General features: G+C 35.9%; 1 protein-coding gene across 1 annotated transcript in view; it reads left to right on the forward strand.

The window, feature by feature from the left end:
* Positions 1-259: 259 nt before the first annotated feature.
* The window catches only part of Fam188a (family with sequence similarity 188, member A), a 64,197-nt gene continuing 40,805 nt past the window's right edge, over positions 260-23,651 (forward strand). Inside the window, exons 1-8 of the mRNA XM_013014708.1 lie at positions 260-540; positions 9,512-9,591; positions 13,988-14,048; positions 15,805-15,978; positions 18,985-19,036; positions 19,940-20,054; positions 22,317-22,390; positions 23,419-23,498. Of these exons, the coding sequence (XP_012870162.1) occupies positions 447-540; positions 9,512-9,591; positions 13,988-14,048; positions 15,805-15,978; positions 18,985-19,036; positions 19,940-20,054; positions 22,317-22,390; positions 23,419-23,498 (730 nt within the window). The 5' untranslated portion in view covers positions 260-446. The remainder of the gene's footprint in view (positions 541-9,511; positions 9,592-13,987; positions 14,049-15,804; positions 15,979-18,984; positions 19,037-19,939; positions 20,055-22,316; positions 22,391-23,418; positions 23,499-23,651) is intronic.

Below are 23,651 nucleotides of genomic sequence, written 5' to 3' on the forward strand. Positions count from 1 at the left end.
GTCTCAGAGCTTTTAGCTCCTTCTGGAAAGGAGGTGCAGCAGAGGGAGACAAACCTGTCTGCCCTCCGGGACGTCCCCCTGATCCCAAAGCAGCACTAAAGGGCTCAGATGGCCCAAAAGGCCGCAGGACCCTCTCCTAGCCCTTTTCCCACCCCTCACTTCCGCTTCCGGGGAGGGGATTCCGGGGCCCTCTGTGTGTGTATGGGGGGGGTGGAGCTGAATAACCGGAAGTACGTTCACTTCCGGCAGGGAAGAGCTCTCACGGCCCTGGGCGGGCATGACAGGCGTGGTCGCTGCCCGGGGCGCCCTCCGCACTTGGTCTCGGTCTTAACGTTCCGTCGCCTTCGCCGCCATCGCGCAGCTTGGGCCTCCGAAGTTCGGCCCCCCTTCCTTATGTGTCGGGGCCGGAGTCCTGAAAGCAAAGATCCGCCCGCCGGTACCCCACCATGTCCGAACTGACCAAAGAGCTGCTGGAGCTGGTGTGGGGCACCAAGGGCAGCCCGGGCCTCGCCGACACCATCTTCTGCCGCTGGACGCAAGGTACCGGGCCCGCCGTCCCCCCGGCCCAGCGCCCCCCCCCCCACCCCGGCCCGCCCCGGTCCCCGGGATCCCCGCCCGGTGACGCCCGTGCTCCGTCCGGGGCCCGGCGCAGCGTCCAGCCAGCCCCAGGCTCTCGGAACGCCCAGCCCGCCCCGGCGTTGGGGGGTGGGAGGACGCCGGGGAGGGGGAAGCCAGAGGGGGGGGGACGCGGCTGCAGCTGGCCTCAGTGGAGACGTTGACCCCCCACCTCCGCCTCTCGCCCAGCGGCTGCCCCACCTTCCAGCTGGGGAGCCGGGTAGAGGGTGGTGGGCCCCGGCCCGGCCCGGCCCGGCCTGGCGGCTCGCGCGCGCGGGGACGCCCCTACCTCCAGCCCACCCTGCGCAGGTGTCAGTTTCTCCAAGGCTTCTGTGACCCTCCAGATCTTGACACACACACACACACACACACACACACACACACCCCTCGCCCTCCTCCCAACACTCTCTCCACACACACCCCAAGCAGGGCTTTTCTGTGAGCTGTGTTTGCTGTTATCTGGGAGAGAGAAGAAGGGAGTGAGTTTTTTTTTAATTTTTATTTTTAAATTCCTTTTGGAAAGATCAGACTGGCTGATGCCAAAAAGCAGTTTTGTTGTTTGTGGCTTAATCATGTGGCTGGGCGTGGTACTCAGTCAAAACAAAACAAAAAACCAGGGTTTGCTCGCTACAGGTCGTTCTGGCGGCCCAAAGTATCTTCAGTTGAAAGATTGTATCTGGTGCTGACTGTTACAGTTAAAAAAGGGAATATGGATCACAGCACTTCCTGTGCTACCTACACAGTATTTTTTTTGCATATGTAAGAAGTTAATTGCTAATACAAATAATACTTACTCGAAGATAACCATTTATTCCATTCCTGAAGTGTATCAGGGATCTGCACTGGGGGCTTGGCTATTAGCAATTATCCTTAATTTTTGTGAGTACCCTGCACTGACCAACTGCGCCACTGGAGCTCCTGTCATCCTGGCTGAGTCTGGGCACTGCCCCTGAGCTGCTTCTGCTCAAGGCTCGGGTTGTATCAGTTGAGCCAAAGCACCACTTCCGGCTTTTTCAGTGTATGTGGTATTGAAGAATCGAACCCAGGGCTACATGCATGCAAGGCAAGCACTCTACCACTAAGCCACATTCCCAGCCCTATCCTTAATTCTTAAGTTGTGATATTAAAACTCAATGTATTACTTAAGGTGACTAGGAAAGTTTAGTCCAAGTGGCTATACACATACACATACCACTATTATTTACAGAACACCTGGAGCCAAAAGATTTGGTGAATTTTTTTTTTTACATAGTAAAAGTCTGTATTTCAAAATGGGTGTATTGTTACAGACATTTAGGATGTAAGCCTTTCTTCCCTTTTACACATATCTTTTAAAGCTGGTAAAATAAGAACAGTGACTTATTTGGTCACTCTTTGTTTTCCAGATGAAAACCAGATGTCAAGGTTAAAAAAATGACTGGGCCAAACTTGCACAAATTGTTAGGAGTGACTTCTGAGTCTCCCAACTCTTAATATAGCTCTGTGTTCATTATTTCCTAGTTTATATGAGCTTTAAAATCTTACATGTCTTTAGTTTGGCTGTTTTTACTCATTCAGTTATGTCAGTTAACTATTTTCTAATATCTTTTTTTTAATTTTATTTGTGAAGATACTGTACAGAGGGGTTACAATTACATGGGCAGGATAATGAGTACATTTCTTACCAAGCATTGCAGCCTCCTCCTTTTGTTTACCCTTCACATCCCTTCCCAGCCTCCCCCCTCCCCCCCATCCCAATCTTTCTCCTTCCCCCCCTTCCCCCCCCACCAACGTTGTAAAGCTCGTTTTGGACATGACAACTTGTACTTCTCATTGTTGCAACAGGTCCACCTGTATCTTTAAACAACTGGTTTTTCCCCATCTCCTCCTCAAGTTATACTGACATCAAATATAGTGAAAGCAGGGTTATACTGTGGGAGAGGGACATACTATTTTCTAATACCTTAAATGCCTGCATTTGCAGATTTTAAAACTGCCCACTTTGATTTATTTAATAATGAACAGTTGTAAAATACAAAAAACCTGGAGATGAGTAAGAAAAATGTTTCTTCCCTTGTAATCAGTCAACCCTTATTAAGTGTGTAACAATGTAAAAAAGGTAATATTGTTTTTATATCTGACATAAACACAGCAAATAGTTACTGTGACACTAATTTACAAAGCATTTAAATTGTAAAGGTTAGCCATAGATTCCTGTGGCTTTGCCGGGACAATTAGAAGAAAATGTTTAACTATTATTCTAAATAGAACTTTAGAATGCTCTGCTTGTTGTCACCACTTTTTAGTCAGGTGCAAGTTCCTTAACAAGATTATGGGTTAGTTCAGTGAGGACCCATATCAACCTAAAACTTTGTTCTGTCCACAAGGCACAGTTTTATTGTGTAATTCTTCAAGATCTTACGTTGGTCAAAATTTCAAAGCAACCAGATAGATTAGATAGATAGATAGATACCTTGAATGATCTGTTACAGGTTGGGGTTTATTTACTGTTGTATTCTTTCATTCTTAGAGGTCTTTGCTAAATTGTTATTCTGGCAGTCATTTTGTAATGTGACATCAACTCTGGCTTCATTTTGTAGTCTATAATTGTACTTTGAATTTACAACTGCAGTCTTGGCCAGTTGAAAGCAAGATACAGGTGTAAAGTGTTTAATGTATATATCTATTTAGAAAGCTATATTGGCCAGCTTAAATAATTTTGATATGACTGTTGAAACAATAAGCTACAGGTATGGCATATAGTTGTTTTAATTGGTTTGCTATTTTTAGACAATTCTCCCTTTTATTTAAAAAAATGTGGAGTAGGTTCTTTGCTCATTATTTTTGGCCAGTTTTTATTTGACGACAACCTGCACTTAAAGGCTGGATGGAGGCTTTAAAAAAACAACAAACTTGGATTTTTTTTTCTTTACTCCCTGTTTTTCTTCACATTTGCCTACAGTACTTTTTAAAGGGAAACATTTTTTTTCTATGTTTCTTTGGTTTGTTAGCACCACTTTTTTTCTCTTCCTACAGACTACCCCAGTTCCAGATCCTTGTAGTTGAAGCTTTTTAGGATGGGAGGGGAGACAAACAACAAACATAGCAAGCAGCATACATTATTCGTGTACAGTAGTTAGAAGGTAAAGGGATAAGGAGTGGGATGGGGGTCACCTGGATAGGCCTAGTGTTAAGATGAGGTTTAAACAAACACTTGGAGTCACTAAGCTAGTCAAACAGACATCTGACAGAAGCCCATTATGCTGTTCAAAGAGCAGGAAAGAAGCTACTGAGGATTGAAAGGAGGAAGAGAAGGGGAGGGTACAATGAATTTGATGTAGGAAATAATATGGCCCAAGTTGCACTACGGCATTGTCAGGACTTTTATTCTAAGTGAAAAGGAAGGTTTGAAGCAAGGTAGACACAGGATCTCACAAATTGCTGAAAGATAGATTTGCCTTGCATGCATGAAGCCCTGGGTTCAATTCCTCCGCACCATATAAGTAGAAAAAGCCGGAAGCAGCACTGTGGCTCAAGCAGTAGAATGCTCGCCTTGAGCTGAAGAACTGAGGGACAGCGCCCAGGCCCAGAGTTTAGACCCCATGACCCACCAAACAAAAAGATAGATTTGGCTGCTAAGTTTGAAGATAGACTGCAGTGGATAAAGTGACACTAAGATGAGCTAAGATATGTTATAGTTGCAGCTGCAGAATTCCAGGGGAACAGTGGTTGTTTATACCAGGAGAGTAGTAGTAGTAGAGATGATAGTGGTTAAATCAACCACATCCCAACAAAACCAAAACAGAAGTCTTCTAGATCTAACAGAAGTAATATATATCCTATAAATGGAAGCATCTAACCTACCCAGGAATTGAGTCTCTTCAGTATTGATTGTGTAGCTGAGGGTTGACAGTCTTTCTGTAAAGAGGCCTTTGTCACTCAGTGCTCTCTATTCTGGTGTTTTGTTTTTTTTTTTTCTTTTGGTTTAATTTCCCCCTTTTGTCTTATTGTTCTAATTATGTATATTTAAGTAAGTATAAAGGGTGGTTTTTATAGGACTTTGCTTATGAAAGCATCTGAGGGCCATAGGTTGCCTGTCCCTGGTGTGGACTGTGGAAACTCAGAAACCATTTTTCCCCTTCAGGCTATTTTGTCTTACTTAAAGATTACGCAGAAAGGTAGAAACTCATTTTTGCTATTTATAGAAGATCAGTGTAGTGGTTTTCTTTGGGTGGAGATTATGGAAAGACTATTAAGGATGAGAGTAATCTTGTTTAAATGAGGTAAAAAATGATATGTAATAATTAGGGGAACTGTAGTGTCCATTAAAAAACAAGTATTTGCCGGGCACTGGTGGCTCACACATGTAATCCTAGCTACTCAGGAGGCTGAGATCTTAGGATCATGGTTCAAGCCAGCCCATGCAAGAAAGTCTACGAGACTCTTATCTCCAAAAAACCACCAGAAAACTGAAAGTGTCGATGTAGCTCAAGTGGTAGAGTGCTAGCCTTGAGCTGAGGGACAGTGCCCAGGCCCAGAGTTCAAGCCCCACGACTGACCAAAAAAAAAAAAAAGCATTAAAATGCATTCATTTGGGTCAAAGTTTGAAAGTTTTGGCACTTCCTATAGTGTGGTTTAACATGTCAAGTAAAATGCTATCAGTATCATTCTTCTTTCCAAGTGATAATAATACTGTGGGTCATATAATTTCAGTTTTATTATGCTCAGAAGCTTTTTATTTCTCTTAAGTATAGTTTCTTTTTATTTTCTAACATACCTAAATTATAACTGGCCAAATGAGTTTCTTTAATTCATAATTTATAAGCATATTTGACAAAATTAATTCCTTAGTGGTTTTCTTTAATTCAAAGACTTAAATATGCCTGTCATGCACACACACACATTTATATTATATGCTATGTGTTCAAAAAATCTTAATTCTTACAGTGACCTTAAAAGATGGCAAAGGACAGGTATAGCTACCCTATTTTTTTTTTAACTTGAGGAAAGTGGGGCCCAATTCAATTTTTGACTCCACCAAGATCAGTTGACTTAAAGTCAAGCCAGGTCTTTCTTTAGCTGTGAGTTTACATGGAATATTAGAGAGGCCATAGTTGTCAAACTTTTTCAGTATTGAATATAAGTAGTAACATATGAAAGTAAGGTATTAGAAAATTGCAAAGGAGTTCATGGCATTAGTAGAATTGCAGTCTGAGACTGGCACAGGCAAAACCACAAGACTTTATCTATAAAGCATCTGAAGCACAAAGGGCTGGAATGTGGCCGAAGTTGTAGAACTCTAGTCTAGCAAGCACAAAACCTCAGTACTGCAAAAAACAAATATGTATCCAAACAACTTTGAGTGTTCTTTTGATAGTATGCTAATGCTCAGCCAGTAAAGCTGGTTGTAGTATGTAATAATATAAGACTGCATCAGAGAACTTTTCCCTTTATTGGTCTGTCTTGTGCCTTTAATGGATCTCCTCCCCATTCTTTAATTTATAAGAACATGCTCTGGTCATTTCCAAATTGTTGGCCCACTGGCTTATCATAATCTTGTCATTGAATAATTTTATTATTTAATATCAAAAGCCACATTTCTTACTCTAAACACTGATCTTATCAGAAGTATTTTTAAGCATTGAGATGCTGTCAAACTCAAAGTTATGTATTGTTTTCTAATCTCCACCAGTCTGTTACTGACTCGGCTTCTGCTCACTTTAACACTCAAACTTCATTATCTTCGGTGTGCACATTCTCATTCATTTTTAACTGATACACTAGCTCCAAGTTGCTCTCTTCACTTCTAAGTCCTGCTGAAGCTCTAGGCCCCTACCTCCCTTCCACTTGTAGATGTTGCTAAATGGTTGTCTTACATTTTTGAAACTGAACTTGGCATCCTTTGAAACAAAGGACTCTCCTTGTCTTCCCTCCCGAAATTTCAATAAGCATTAATCTAGCAATGAGGGTGCAACATAGTGCTGGTAAACAGAAGCCAATAAAATAGACAAGATGCCTGCCTGCCTGTGAGGTAAATAATACAGTATGGATGTACAGGAAGATGATAGGCATGACTATTTTGATAGACTTGTCAGGAACTATCTAAGGATTTAACATAGATGTGTCAGGAAATATCTCCATAATGATTTAACATTTAACTTGAACCCCCAACAAATGATCGTGATTTAGTCACGTAAACAGAATAGGAGGATAGTCAATCCAGAGCAAGCATAGACATTCCAGGAAAAGACTGGGATGTTCTAAGGACGTAGGGTTATTGGAGCTAATGAAAGTGTGGATAGACTAGGGTTCATTTGGATCAGAAGATCCTGTAGTGTCTTCAGACTAAGAAAAGGAGTTTGGATCTTATTCTATTTGAATTAGACCATTACAATATTGAGCAGGTTGTGATAAAATCTGATTTCTGTTTCTAAAGAATTCTTCTGGGGAATTCTGTGAATAGCTAGTCATTAAAGAAGGTGGGTGTTAAGCACAGTGACTCACAAATTGTGGTTCAAGACTAGCTGAGGAAAAAAGAAAAGTTTGCAAGAGCCTATCTCAACCAAGTAAAAGCTATGTATAGTTGCATGTACCTGTTATCCCAGCTACATGGAAAGCAAAAAATAGGATAATAATCCAGGCAGATTGGACAAAATTTCAAGACCTTATTGAGAAAATAAAGGAAAAAAGGATTGAGTGTATGGTGCAAACAGTAGCTAACACAAGACCCTAAGTTCCAGCCCCAATACTCCACTACTTCCCCTCCTCCCAAAAAACAAACAGGAGGTAAAGAATTAGAAGACACAGTTGAAACTTGCAACAGCACTCTAAGTGAGAGATAAAGCCTTCAAACAATAGATGGACCAGAGATGGAATACAGACAAACATGCTTATGAGCTTTCCGTGCCTTGTATCAAGAGGACCTAATCTTAGGGTGAAACCTGAAAGATGTCAGAATTTTTTATTTTTTGAAGATAGGGTTAGCCAGGTGTTGAAGCAGAAGGAACATTATGCATAAAGGTTAAGAAACAAACAAGGCATGGTGGCACACAACTACACTGTGAGGCCTGGGTAGGAATATTTGAAGACCTTGAAGAAGTTCAGCATGACTGAAAGCTGAAGGAGGAAAATGGCAAAGAGTGAAATAGAAGAGAGAGGCAGAAGCCAGATCATATAGAACCACTAGAAAGAATTTAGGTGCTTTGTGTTTGTGGTTCTAATCTGGGAATTAACTGGTTATAATCAATAATGGAAATTCAGAGCAAACAAAATTACCCAAAGAAAATACATCAAAAGAAAAGTATTATATATCCTAATGCCGGGACCTGGGTAGAGATCACCAGGATTTGAATAGAGCTGGTGAGGAGACTGAGAAATTGAGAAGGGAAAGGTAGAACAAGAAGAACCCAAGTGGAAGGGACAATGTCATCTCTTTTTCCCATTTGCCCTCTCTTCCATCCTACCCTTCAGCTGCATTGAATTTCCCTGAATCCATGCTCATAGACATATTATCTCTTTAGTATTGTCTTTACCGAAATTTCATCAAGACTAGCCTCAAGGTCCTTTCTTATGATGTAGGAAAAGTCACTGCCTTCTGAAATGACAGCACCCTCTTCATTCTTCTTTTTAGATTCATTTGTTTTTGTTATCTGTTTGTTTTTGGTGGGACTGTCAGTTTGCTCAGACCAAAGATTTCAACATTCATGAATGTTATCCCAGATTATTGGAATAACATCTGATGTTCATTAAATATTTGATGTCTGAGTTTACTGGATGTTAGCCTTTGATAAAGTTTGATAGATTTCTAGCATACTAAGATAAAAAGTGACACTTTTAAGCATAAGGTCTAATGAGGTGAAATGATTGCTCCAAAGTTTCTAGATTAAAACTGGATTCTCCTGACATCTGCCTCAAGGCCCTCTGAGAAACTTAGAGCTGCTATCAGTTAATGCTGGTTGGAAGTATTGGAAGTAAATTAGAGCCATCGGGAGCACTCTTAACCATCTCTGATGCCCTTTATTTTTTAATGTGATTCAAAGATCGAGGTGATTTAAAAAATTGTTTGGGGGGGGCGGGGGGAGGCTGGGAAGGGATAGGAAAGGGAAACAAAGGAGGAGGCTACAATGCTTGTTAGGAAATGTACTCATTATCTTGCCCATCTAATTGTAACCCCTCTGTACAGTATTTTCACAATAAAAAATAAATAAAAATTAAAAAAAGAAAAAAATTGTTTGGAAATTGTCTTATAAGTTCTTTAGTCTTCCCTAGAGCAAACTAAATTATTAGAAAGTCAGATTTAGGAACTGGTAATGTATTTCAGTGGTGTAGTGTACATGCTTAATATTGCCTGAGACCTTCATATCATTCACCAGTATTATGAAATAAATTATAGACTTAAGCTGGGCGCTGGTGGCTCACGCCTGTAATCCTAGCTACTAAGGAGACTGAGTGAGATCTGAGGATGCGGTTAAAGCCAGTCCAGGCAGGAAAGTCCGTGAAACTCTTATCTCCAATAAACCACCAGAAAACCAGAAGTGGTGTTGTAGCTCAAGTGACAGAGCACTAGCCTTGAGCTGAAGAGCTGAGGGACAGCACTCAAGCCCAGAGTTCAAACCCCATGACCAACCAAAAAAAAAAAAATTATAGACTTAGTGTCCTTTCATTCAAGTCTACTTTATTTTCTACCATGATCTCTTAGGTACAGAATTGTGTGTATGCATATTCGGGAGGAGGGGCATTGGCTCCATAGCTTTTCCAGAGGATTCGTTGATCTCAAAAGAAACACTGTGTCTGATGATTTATAGGTATTTACTGTTGTGGGAAATATCAGCAAATTAAATGAAAAAACAAGTGAAAAATTGTCTTAGTTGTTATTTGAATTATATTTTTAATCTTTGGTACTTGCTTTCATTTTTAGGTTTTGTGTTTAGTGAATCAGAGGCAACTGCATTAGAACAGTTTGAAGGTGGCCCCTGTGCTGTTATTGCACCCGTTCAGGTAACATCGACTACTTTATCGGCTCCTTAGAGAGACTTAGTCAAATGATTCATCCTTGGCTTTTGTTTTCTAATTTTTATACTGTGTATACAAGACCTGATGAGCTTTTAACTTTTGCTTATGAGTCAATAGCATTTTAACTATATTTTTAGGAGAAAAAATAGTAAATGTTCCCTGACTTTTGTAAGATTAGGAGTTACTCATCTTGGCCTCTAATGTATCCTATTGACTATATACCATATAGATACAAAGTAATTTCACCATTGTGATTTGTTCTTTGCACAAAAATGATGTTTCTTAAAAGATGAGTTTGTATTTTCATGGCCTGAAACTTTTTCAGAGTTAAAATCATTTGACAATATATACTATTTGGGGCAATGGTTTTGTCCGTTCTAGATGAAATGAGTAGCAACTGATTTCAAACAGAATTTCATAACTATTTTTTTCTTTTTGCATAGAAGCTGGGGCTTATCCGAATTCTTTAATTTGATTTTTTAATGTCTTAAAATCATCTTTTAGCTGGGCTCTGGTTGTTCATGCATGTACTCCTAGCTACTCAGGAGGCTAAGCTCTGAGGATCGAGGTTCAAAGCCAGCCTGGTCAGGAAAAGCTGTGAAACTCTTATCTCCATTTAACCACCAGAAAACTGGAAGTGGTGCTGTGGCTCAAGTAGTAGAGCACTAGCCTTGAGCAAAAGAGCTGAGGGACATCCTGGCTCAGGCCCAGAGTTCAAGCCCTAAAAACTGACAAAAAAAACCAAAAACTTTTTAATTTGATTTTTAATCTAGATATATTTGAATTTCAGACTGATCTATAAAATTACATTAATTATACTATTTTTAAAAATCAAGAATTTTCAGTTTTGTTAGTCTAAATGTTTTCAGTCTGAACAGCAGTATAATGTTAGTATTATAAAATAAACTAATTTATATGTTTTAGTCACGTAATTTATGTCTTAATCATGTTTTGAAAATAGATATTTAGAGTTGGGAAGGTGGCTCAGTGGTAGAGCGCTTGCTTTGCATGCATGAGGCCCTGGGTTCGATTCCTCAGCACCACATAAGCAAAAAGAAAAAAACCCGGAATTGGCGCTGTGGCTCAAGTGGTAGAGCGCTAGCCTTGAGCTGAAGAGCTGAGGGACAGCACCCAGGCCCAGAGTTCAGGCCCCACGACCAGACCCCCCCCAAAAAAGAAAAGAGATATTTAATGTGATTATCAACTAGGCATAAAGAATGTCTTAAAATGCTAGCTACAAGGCACATTTTTCCCGCAAATACTATTCTCCATAGACTTAAATATTATTAAACAAAAACAAAATCTCCTCTAATGCTTAATGCCAAAATATGTTCAAGATCATTACTTTCTTTAAAGAATAAATATGTTGACTTTTTGCAATAGTAAAATTATTTAAAATTAAGAAAAATTGAATGTCTGGATTATGCATTAGAATTACTGATTTACTAGAAGTAAATCTGTTGCACTGAGAAACTGGGAAAAATGTGATCATCAAGAGGAAATCTTGTCCAAATTGAAGATTCTCTATGTATAAGTTAGATCTTATTTTATTTTTTTCATTTAAAAATATTTTTATTGTTATTCAAAGGTGATAGAGAAAGGTTACAGTTTCATAAGTCAGGTAATGAGTAAATTTCTTTTTGGACAATGTCACCCCTTCATTTTTAACTTCATTTTTTAAAAATTTTTGTTTGTTTTGGTGCTACTACTCTACCACTTGAGCCACACCTTGACGTTGGCTTTTTGGTGATTAGTTGGACATGAGAGACCCAGGAAGTTTTCTGTCTGAGTAGGCTTTGAACTGTAATCCTGAGATTTCATCCACATCAGTAGCAAGGATTACAAGCATGAGCCACCTGTGCCCAGCTTACTAAGACATTTTTAACAAAAAAGCACTCAGAAGACAGGTTTACTCAAAATATCATGTATAGTTCAGTAAACTTAAAATTTTTTGCCTGGTAAGTGCCACACATTCTTCCTATCCTGTAATGCCTGAATTTAATTTGCAAAAAGAAGCAGTGGCAAAAATGATTCCCTAGGTTTGCAATAAAACATAGGTAAGGGAAAGATATGTTTACAATTGGAAAATAAAACTTAGCTTAGTTGAAACTATTTCTTTGCTCATACTTTAAAATGCATAAATTAGATTTTATAAACAAAACCCTCTTTGTCAATAAATATTATTAGGGATTTCCATGAAAGCCTATGAATAGTTAAATCTGAACTTATGACATCGTAAGAGTTTAAAATTCAGTGTACTTAAAAATGGTGCGAAGGAAGAGGTGTGTAGGGGAGGGATGGGTGATAATGTTGAAAGGAGTGACATTGATCAAGATATATGGTTCTCATAAACTGCCTTGTTAACTGACAACTCCTTTGTACAACTACTTCTAAAGATAATAAAAATGAATTAATTTTAAAAATAAATTTTAAAAATCCTAAGCCTATCATCATGGACCATTGAAATAATAATTATTTATTTATTTATTTTGGGTCCGGTCGTGGAGCCTGAACTCTGGGCCTGGGAGCTGTCCCTCAGCTCTTCAGCTCAAGGCTAGCACTCTACCACTTGAGTCACAGCACCACTTCCGGCTTTTTTGGCTTATGTGGTGCTGAGGAATCGAACTCAGGGCCTCATGCATGCAAGGCAAGCGCTCTACCACTGAGCCACCTTCACAGCCTAGTAATTTATTTTTAAGAGGCACACAAATCTTATAATTTGAAATTTCATTGTGTAAGAATATAAAGTAGGTAGAGAGACATCATAAAGTAATCCCTCACATTATTAAAACTAAAACCATACAAATAAAGGTTAATCAGTATTGTGTGTTCATTATAAGTAAGTATAGAAGACATTACAGTATAATGTCACCTTCACTTAAGATGGCAGTTTGTCACTGAAAAATGTTTAACTATGCAGATGTAACAGGTGGAATGATGCTAGAAAACAAACGAATCAAAGCACTCCTTCTAGAATTCCCAAAGAGTAAGCAAAGTACTATCCTATTTCTTTAAAAAAAATGTAAATATAAAAGTATAGTTAACAGAGAATGTACTGGTGGGCTGATACTAGCTACACTATCTTGTACACATTTGTACTTTAATTCTGGGAAATAGTTTTACATTACATGTTGAATCATAACAATGCAAAAATTGTACTTCTGTAAATCTTTCCAGAAGAAATCCTTCATGTGAAAAGCATTGTATTCAAAAAAGCTCATATTTATAGTAACAAAAAAATTACAACTCGGTATCCAGTAGCATAATTTAAATGTGCAATTATTATATAAATTTTGATAGGTTCATAAATACTGATATAGCAGTTATGATTATGAATTCCTATGGGAAAACATGAGAAATAATATAGCCATTATGATTCTCACATAAAAAATAAAAGACTAGAAGGTTATACTATAAATCAGAATACCAATATTGATTGTATTCATGTTGGAATATTAGGTGTCCTTGTCCTACCACAAAAATTTTTTAGGTACTTAGTTACACTGCTCCATTTTATGTTGGTAGCAGTGAGTTAGTTTGTTGAAATCTTCGATTACTCATGAGTTTCCAGATATATGCAAAGTACCTCACATAAATTTTCTCAGATACTGAACACTGTACCCTTTGTAGTTTGCACCATCATTAATAAAGTAGTGAACCAAGTTCTAAACCTACTTCTACTTGTCTTAACGTAGCCCCCTTTTCTGCTCAAATTCTGTTGTCAAATACACCTAGAGAGTCATCAAACTTCTTTATCTTGGATATGCCTTCTGCAGATTCAGATTTTAATAGTGGAGCCCAAGGTCTTCTGTTTTAAACAAAGCAATTCAGATGAATTGCCCTTTGAGAAGGGAAAAACTATATTGCACACAACTCCTTTCTGTCATTTTGTTTTTCTTTTAGACCATATGTTTTTTAAACCAGGAAAGTATAAACTCCTTAAACTCTTACTATTGAAAATTTTCTTTCACAGATCAGAGCTAATAGGGAAGAACCATTTCTGTATTTAAGTGTAACTAGCCCTAGAAATCTGAGAAATTTAGACTTACTCCTGTTTTATATGACATTCACTTTGTAAATAGAGTAGTAGCATTTGTAATTTCTACTTATGTGACTATAGTTTGAATCATTTTTTTTCTACTTGTTAGAAAATTTGTATTGGGGATGGATAACTCTATTGACATACAATAAAATTCATAAACTTAAAGTCCAAGTTAATTAATTACTGCATAGTTAACTGTTGACTATGAAGAGAAATAATTTGAAATTTTATGGAATTATTCAAAAGATCAGAAAGGCGTTTCAAGTTAGTATTTCCCATTTTGCAATTACATGAATTATGTTTATAATGCATTCTCATTATTGCTTTAATTGTGTAAAGGCATTTCTTTTGAAGAAGCTTCTGTTTTCTTCTGAGAAGTCATCATGGCGGGATTGCTCAGGTATGCCAGCTCTTTTAAAACTTGTTCATCATCTGTGTTTAAAGATGTCTCTGCGTCATTCATTCAATAATTCAATTAAAATTAACTGTCTAAAAGTAAACTGAATGCCAAACATAGTGGTGCAGTACTGTACACTCAGGAGCAGAGGCAGGAGGATTGAAAGTTTGAGACCAGTCGGGGCTATTGAGTAAGTCACTGTCTTATAAAACAAGGGTTGTATTATAGCTCAGTGGTAGGGCTCTTGCCCCATAATCAGAAGACTGGGTTTGCTCCCCAGCACTGAAAAAAAAAAATTGTGGGATTTTTTTCCCCTGAAATTTATTTAAATGTGAAACTTCATAGTGACTCAAAATTTTTAAATACTTATTTCCATATTGATTTTCCTGATCACTAAAAGATGTAAGTCAAGGTAATGAAACTAAGGGAAAAAAAAACTTTGGGTGCTCTGCTAAAGCATACATACAGTTCCCAAAATTTCTGGATGATGTCACATGTAGAGAATAGTAATATAGATATATGCATACATATGTGTGTGTATATATATATGTTTGTCTTAGTGCTGGCAAAGATATCAAAATACCTTTGCATTCAACATCTTGCTTAATGCAAGTACTGCAAATAATTCTGAATCAGTTTTCAAATGAAACTATATTATGATTTATTTGGGAATATATGGTGCTACCTGATAATGACAAATGTTTGTATTACTCTCACCTGGCACAAAGATCTTTTCTTTCATTTACTTAATTCCATATGAACCTCACAATAATTTCCAAAAAGGTTAGATACATTCAATGTAGTTTTTATTTAAGGCTGTAGCAGCTTTCCAAACCATGACAACAGAACCTAATGATTTTGAATTTAAAGAATTAAAGTATTTTGGCTGTATTCTTGTTATTGTATATAATTTGTTAAATACAAAATTTATTGATGGAACTATTCAAAAGATAGTTGACTTTGACTATGTTAAAGTGAATAAATGCACAGATCCTGCCTTTGAAGAATTTGTAATCCATTGGAAGAGATAGAGACCATGTTGTATGATCGAGCTTTTTATAATCCATTAGAAGAGATAGAGACCATGTTGTATGATCTAGCTTTTTAGAGAGTGTAAATAGATATAGAGAGAATGTGAAAATATATTCACATCCTATAGAAAGTATTTGAAGGTTTCTGAAAATGACATTGCCTCTGGGGAGTTAACACTGCTAGAAAAGGGGGGAGGTGAATCTCATATATTTTCTGCCATTTGCAACAATCTTAATGCTCAGATTACCGCAATATATTAACAGCAGCTTCTACGTTCTGCAGCACATCCTGAGGATTCTGCTGATGTTATAAATGTGGTCTCATGTGTCCTGACAGTATTCTCATTCCACTGGGGCAGGATGGTCGGACAGAATTTAGTAGGGGGGAAGGGGTCTCAGTGGGTCTTGATCTGGTGCTTAGTTCTGCAGTCAGCAGAACTTAACAGCTCTGTGTGCAGCCTAACAGAGATCATCTCCATGAGGCTATTCCAAACATCATGTATTTTCCCATAGTGGTGATACTTTAGTTAATCACATTGTTTTAGTATCACACAGCACATTGTTTTTCCAAAGTTTTGTCTGCAGTCTGTAGATTATATAGATTCCCCATTTTTAAAATGTTTGATTTTTGTTATAAAATGAATATGTTCTTAATACTGTTTGTGACGGGATTTTTATTTTTTCTTTTCAAAGAAAACCATTATAACTTGTACTTTGGTTGTTTTTAGAGGAAGAGCAGAAGGAGCTCCTTTGTCATACCTTATGTGATATTTTAGAAAGTGCTTCTTGTGACAACTCTGGATCATACTGCTTCGTTTCATGGTTAAGAGGAAGGACAGCTGAGGAAACCGCTAGTATTTCTGGGACTCCTGCAGAGTCTAGTTGCCAAGTGGAACATTCTTGTAAGATACATTTTTTTCCTGAAGTAAAGTATTTTCTTGTGCTTTTGTTTTAGTAAAGTATTGAAAAATTAGAAGAGAAAATATTTTTAACTTTCATACATAATATATCACTAAGCCTAAACTTAACTAATAAATCTTAATATTTTGTTTTCCTTTTATTGATTTTAAGTACTGAAATTTTTTTTTCAAAAAAAAAAAGAGAGAAAAGAAATACATCTTGTTGATAACCATCTCCCCACAGATTTGGCACTGTTGTTTAGAAAGTTTAAAGAACATCTGTATACTATGAAGGTGTCTTATTTTTTTCCCAGTTATTGTAAATAAATGGGGCTTATGACTTCATTAAATTTCTGAAATACCTTTAGTTGCTTTCTAGAGTAAAGATAGAGACATTTTTCTTATTGACATTCTGTTTTTTTTAACCCTCAATTTTGGACATTGTTATGTATATGTATTATTTTAAGGTAATCTTACTTGTGTTTTCTATATCTTGATTAAAGTTTTTTTTAAAAAAGCTAAAATGATAGCTATTCTCATAAAATGATAGAAGAAACAGCTGCAGCTTCTAGTTTTTGAAAATTCTTATGTGATTGGCCACAATGAACAAGTGAAAGGGAGACTTCAGTGCTACAGAGACTAGTTAAGAATTGCTTTTCATCTTCTGATGAGTAATCTTGCTCACAGGTGATTTTTAGCTATACCAAGTGCTTACTGACTTACTTTGCCATGAGTACATGCCACTAATACCATCTGTAAAGAAATTTTTCTTCTTTATTAGATACCTGACATTTAGAAAACCAATTTCAATTGCTTTTGATATGTACCCTGCTTTCCATATAGGATTTATCTTACCAGGTACCCTTGCCTCTTAGGGTAGAAATGTCCTGTGTTGTCCTTGTCATCTTTTTAATATTCTGCAGCTAAAATGTCTTGAGTTGGACAGGTTCTAGGAGCACATTAGCAAGAAACAGTTTTAAAGATTTAAACAGTTGGGTGATATTTTATCTTCAAGCCTTTGAAAAATTGCCTTTCAAAAAGAATTTAACATTGTTACTGCTGATAATGACACTTGAAGTTAAGTGGAAAGCATTTACAAAAATGATAGTAAAACAGTTTATTTAAGATTGGTTTTAAAACATTAAGGATGCATTTTGGACATAGAAATTTTGAGAGAAGAAACACTGAACTCATTAAAAGGTACAGTAAAACATATGTGTGTAGTCAGCATTAAATATGTGAAAAACTATAGTATGATCTTTTTATATAATATTTTTTATCAGGATGTTAATACTGTATGGAGTACTTATTGTGGAAGATGCTATTCAGATACTGATAGTTACACTGTTTCAGATTAAATAGCCTCATTATGCCTGACATGCCACTTCAGTAACTAATTTAGATGGATATATGATTTAGATGCATTAATTTAGATGGAAATATGAATTCTTCTCCAAAAAAATATATCCCATTCTATTTTGTGCCTCATCATAAAAGTTGGCACAAACTAAAACTACATTTAAAATGTTTCTAATTTTGCATATCTTTAAACATTTTGGTAACTAAAAATTTGAGAGTTTATCAGATATTGGCAAATGAACTGAACATGCACTAAAATCTTTGTTTCATAGAACAATCTATTTTACCTGTTCCTTCCTTTATTCCTAGCTACATTCTTTTTCTTGTGTTTTATTTTCCACCATTCCTGCCTGCTAAGCTTTTTCTTTTGCTTGCCTCTGTTATCTAAATTATTCTCTTTATCTCTATTTTGATCGTATTACTAATAAACTTATTGGGATAATCAAGAATTACAAAAGGGTTTAATTTGGAAAAGATTAGGTAGACTTTTTACTTTTATCTTAAAATCTTAAGTGTGTTTTCCTCTCATTAATAGTACATTGTGTACAAACATTAATTTCATTGGCTTATGTGGTGTGTATATTTTTGGCTGGTCGGTAATGCATACTTGTTTGCAGTAACGAATACTCGGGTTCAATTTCAGTTTGTTTCCCATATAATCTGAAGATTATTTAGTCTATTTGGACTTTGCCAAGATACTACAAAGTAATTTGAAGCAATGGAGAATTAAAATTAGGCTTTGAACAGCTAATCTAATGCTACCATTTTAAATTTTAAGAGAATTGGATTTTGCATCTATAATGAATCAGTTTCCTTAATTGAGGAATGGGTATTTTTTATTTGAAAGCAGTAAGACTGGCTTTATAAAAATGTAATAAATTGTTCAAAGAAATTGTGACAAAGCAGACATTTTGATGCAGCTATTTGTAAAGACCGAATTTGAGTGTCAGTGCTGGTGCTTATTGCTGCTAGGAGGGGTCCTGTCCGTGCCTCACATCCCGGTCCTAGGAGAAGGAGATGATGTGTGCTGATTCAGTGATATCAAACTGTCACAGCACTTACAGAAGGTTCTGGTCTCAGTAAAGTGCTTACCAACATTCTTTTGATTAAAATGCTTTCATTTTCTAATACTTCATTGACATCTAAATAAGTTACTGAAAACTCAATTGTTATACCAAAAAAAAAAATAAGGAAACAAACTTAAAGCTGTTGGTGAACCTGTGTAATTAATTTCAGTGCTTTGTTTGGTAATAAAGCATTAAACCTAAAAATTTATATTAAGTAAGAGGCAGATTGGCTTTGATGATTTTACTTAGATTATTTGAAAAAGGTGCAGGACACGTGAAAGTGACGTGTGAAGCACTGTACTAAGTTTTCCTCATGTACAGACTTCCCTAGCATAGCTGAATCAAAAGGAAATATTTTTATGTAATAACTTCCACATTCTCAGTATGACATCCATGTTAGTTATGACCACAGTAAGATGCTGAAATGTAAGTTGATGTTATTGTATAGTTTAAAATACACTGAGAATTGTAAGGAGTAAAGAAATAGGGAAATTTTGATTGCTTGACAGTATTTACAGCCTGCTGTGTATCTTGTGTCATTTATTTGCCGTGTGTAGTGCTGAAAAGTGTCTTTTATGTATAGCTGCCTTGGCTGTCGAAGAGCTTGGCTTTGAGCGATTTCATGCATTAATTCAGTAAGTAACATCAGAACATTTAAAATACTTAACTTGTGGACACATTGCCATTTTAAGTTTGTTCATTCTATGGAAAGGTTCCTAGATTTTATTTTATATAATACTGTACTACTTAAATGTGCAATTTAAATACCTTGCTTGAGGATTAATTTGCTTTCAAATTACAAGATGAGTTATATATGCAAATTAAATTATGAAATGCCCTAAATTAACTATAAAAGTATAGTTTTTAAAAAACATTAAATCCTTCCATCATTAACAGTGAAAGAAAATAATTTTAGCTTTATGTCTTTCTGTCCTGAATGAACATAAGTTTTTTTAGTGAGGTAAATACTAGAATTACTTATTTGCCAAAGTATGCGTTCTATAATATTTTAATCAAAAATGCCCAGGTTTTTATTTTATTTTTTTTTATTACAGAACAAAAGGTAAGGATGGTTATATTGATAGAACCTGTAGGTGGCATTTATTTTGAAAGTTAACACTTTTATTTTTAAAGCCACAAAAGTATACCATAGGACTAGTGCTTAGACATTTGTCAAATAATTTTCAGGTTTCAGAAGCATTTTCATGGTTATTAAATACCTCTCTAAAGAGGACCACTCTATTTTCTAGATACATTCTTCAATAATATTGATGAGAAGTGTTGCACCTAAGAGATGAAGAGATTCCTTGTCAAGTAAACTGTCTGTCTTTGTAGTATACATTGTATGTAGTGGTAGTTGTCAGCAGTGGCTGTTTTTTGTTTTTGGAATGGCTTAATTAGTATTCAGAAACCTGAAATGTAATAAAAATGTACTGTTTGTATGTTTTTAATGTATGAGGCAATCTAAATTTCTCCCATTTATAAATATCACAAATCTCACCATGATACTAATACTTACTTCTCTTTTTCCTCTCCAGTAAAAGATCATTTAGAAGTTTATCCGAATTAAAAGATGCTGTCTTGGATCAGTATTCAATGTGGGGAAACAAATTTGGAGTATTGCTTTTTCTGTATTCTGTGTTACTGACCAAGGTTTGTTTAAGAAGATGCTTCTTTTCTGCCATTTATTATTTTAGTACTGTTTTTCTGCTGTGATGAATAGCCCATTTCCCGCTGCTGTTTCTAAATCTTAGACTGTTAATAAGAAATTAACTCATTTCCTCTTCATTCACTTACTAAGCATTTTCAGACTTAACTTTTACCTCTATTCTTCTGGACTGAAGAGGTAATAGGTAATGTTCCAATTATGAAATGTTGTCAGTTCTTTTGAATTTTGTTTTTAATTTTAGCAATGTCTGATACTTGACCTGTTCACACGCTTCTGGAATATTTTCTTGACTTAATCTGATAAACCACTGTGTTAGTGTTCTTCCTATAACATCTTACAATTCTTTTTGTTGTTGTTGTCATTTGTTGTTTTTTTTTCAATATTTTCTGTACAAGTTATCTTCTTGTCTTTACTCTCCCCTTCTGAATTTTAGTATTACAAACATTTCATGTGCTTGGTCCTGTGTGCAGTTGCTTTATGGATAGTTCATTCTCCACTTATGGAGTGGCTAGTTCTAGTATGTATGCTAGCCTTTCTCTCAAATGCCAGTCTCATACTTCTGGTAGCTTGTTAGTCCCCGTTGAATTTTCTACTAGATATACCATGTCTGAAATCAATCTTTTATCATTTAATGTTTATTGGACAGTTTGATGGATTTGGGGACTTGACAGATGAGCCAAAATTTGCATAAGGAATTTTTTTTTAAGCAGTGAAGAAGCAAGTCTAGAGGTATAAGGGATTGGAAGTATAACATATATTTGAGAAATAAATTATGTACAAATGCAGCATAATATTCCAGAAGGAAAATAGTGGAAGATTAGTCAACTTTGGAAAAATGTCTCTTTGAAAGGTCTTATGTATTATGCAGAAATACTTAAGTTTTTATTCAAAATTGGAACCAGTAAAATTTTCAACAAGGAAGGGCTAGGATCTTGTTGGTACGAGATGCCTTAAATTGGGGTCAGAATTTATAATTAAGAGACTTGATATATGTATGAAATATAAGTCTAGGTTTAGGGAAATTAGAAAAGTGAGTATTATAGGTGAATCCTAATTTAAGACAGTGAAAAAAGGGAAGAAATCTAGAAAGTTAAATAGGAAAAGTTAGACAATTACTGGATGTACAACATAAAGATAAATAAAAGAAAGAACCAGAAACAGTTGAATAGGTGTTGGGAGTAGCCGAGGTGGTGCCAACATGACTGGTTGCTTATGAGCACTTTATTGTTCATTCTCCAGTGTTTTATGCCCAACACATTTGATATTTCTTGCTTGTTCTCCTTTTCAACCAGTACATCATTATGTTAGTCATTTTTCTGAGTGCTCTTTGAAGGGGATTGTGTCATTTGTTTCTGTTATTTGTTTTGACTTCACTGTAGTCTCCTTGATTGTTTGTAGGATGGCAGGCACAAAATCACATATCTGTTTGTTTCCCCTGCTGTCTTTGAATATTTTGACTGTTAATTATCTATTTAGTTCTTAGAAGTGGTCTATAAGGTGATGGAAGTAGTGGTGAGAATTATGTAAATAGCAAATTAATGTCACCTCATATCATTTGGAGCTGATGAAGTTAGAATCCTGAATTTTCTTGTCCTTGCCCAGTGTCTAGAACTTTACTTTGGCATTTGTCTTTTTGAGAGATTAAAAAGTATCAAAAAATCTTATTTTCAAGAAAATAAGAAACTTCTTATTCTTAATTTCCATTTTATTTTGTTGGTATACATTTGAATTATCAATATTTGAGAGAAAGCAATCAAATAGATTTACATTTTCTTATGTCCCAGCTGTACTTTCATATACTTAAATTTATGTCTGTTGAAAGCCATGCTTCTATATAAGTATTAGTAAGTTGTCTAAATGACCTAATGTAAAATCACTTAGTAGCCTTAATAGTTATATTAGGTTTTAATTTAATTTAGCCTGATTTTTAATGAACATTGCCATTTTGTTAAATATTCTCCATTCCCTTCAAGGTTAAGTTTTATTTTTCCCCTTTGACCAGCATTAGATATATTACATACAAGTCCATCCATTTTCTTTATATACAGCCTATGAGAGCAAATAAAAGATACTCTTAGAAAGCTACTTGTTACAGTTTTCATTTCAAATGCACTCCCTCTTCAAGTCTGGATATTTCTTTGAAAAAAACGTTACTTTAAAGATTGCACTTTATTAATTCATACTAAACTGACCATAATTCATATTTTAGTTTTTAAAGTAAGTCAACGAATTACTGGTTTCTTTAGGGCATTGAAAATATAAAAAATGAAATTGAAGATACAAGTGAACCATTGATAGATCCTGTATATGGGCATGGCAGGTAAGGAACTAAATCTCCTCCTGGGGGCTTCTGTATCAATTGACTGGTAGATGATTGAGTCAGGTAATCTTGCTAATCAGGACTGCTCACACTTAACATCCATGAATTGTAAGTCTTGTGCGTTACAAATTGCTTGCTTTATGTGTGTCATGCTAACTTTCGGTTTAGGTTAATGTATGCACTATGTTTAGTGTCAGAACATTTTGTTTTAAGATGATTGTGGGAAGGTATTCTAACAAATTCTATTTTATGTCTCATTTATGAGATGTTTTTAAATCTCATTTTTGCCTAGAAATAGGGTTTTCTTAGAATTTTTTTTTATTGGGAGAAACAAATCCCCATTTTACCTCTTAAGCTTTTAGTTTTAGCTTAGGTTAACCAAAATTATTCTAAGAGTAACAGTTAATCCACTTTTACACATGAACCCTTTTTTTAGACCTCTTTGCCTCAGTGGTTAAAATTCATATATCCTCCATTAAAATCTGTATATATTAATAATTACATGTTAAAGATAGGAATATTAATTATCAGTCTATATATAATTTTTTTCTTTTCTTTTTTTTTTTGGTTTGGTATAGGCTTGAACTAAGGGCCTGGGTGCTATTCCTGAACTTCTTTGTACTCAAGGCTGATACTCTTCCATTTGAGCCATAGTACCATTTCTGGTTTTCTGGCAGTGAATTGGAGATTATAGAGTCTCACTGACTTTCTGGCCAGGCTAGCTTTGAACCATGATCCTTAGATCTCAGCCTCCTGAGTAGCTAGGACTACAGGTGTGAGCTACCAGCACCAGGCTCTATATATCATTTTTTATCCACTTAAGTATGGTATCTTAGAGTTAAGTGTGTATCTGTATGTATTTAATAACAGATACCATGTGATAATATGTATTGTGATGTCTTTAACAAGGCTGGGTTTATAAAATGGGAAATTTAAGGTTTTCCTTAACTTAATATAAAAAGCCAGGACTTTGCTCCTTTGGTATTATTTTTATTCAAGTATTAATTTCTTTTAAATTTTATTTCTAGCCAAAGTTTGATTAACCTCCTACTAACAGGACATGCTGTTTCTAATGTATGGGATGGTGATAGAGAATGCTCAGGAATGCGTAAGTATACTCTTTATTTCTTATGTGAGTACTCTTTCAGTGGAATGTATTGATTTTCATCCATTTCATGGCTCTTACCTTACTTAGGGGTGAAGGTAAGTACTTTCTCATAGAAGAATTCTTTACAGTTTCTGAGGCCCCATAACAATAAGG

This window comes from Dipodomys ordii, unplaced genomic scaffold (genome assembly GCF_000151885.1).
Source record: "Dipodomys ordii isolate 6190 unplaced genomic scaffold, Dord_2.0 Scaffold24, whole genome shotgun sequence".
Classification (NCBI taxonomy): domain Eukaryota; kingdom Metazoa; phylum Chordata; class Mammalia; order Rodentia; family Heteromyidae; genus Dipodomys; species Dipodomys ordii.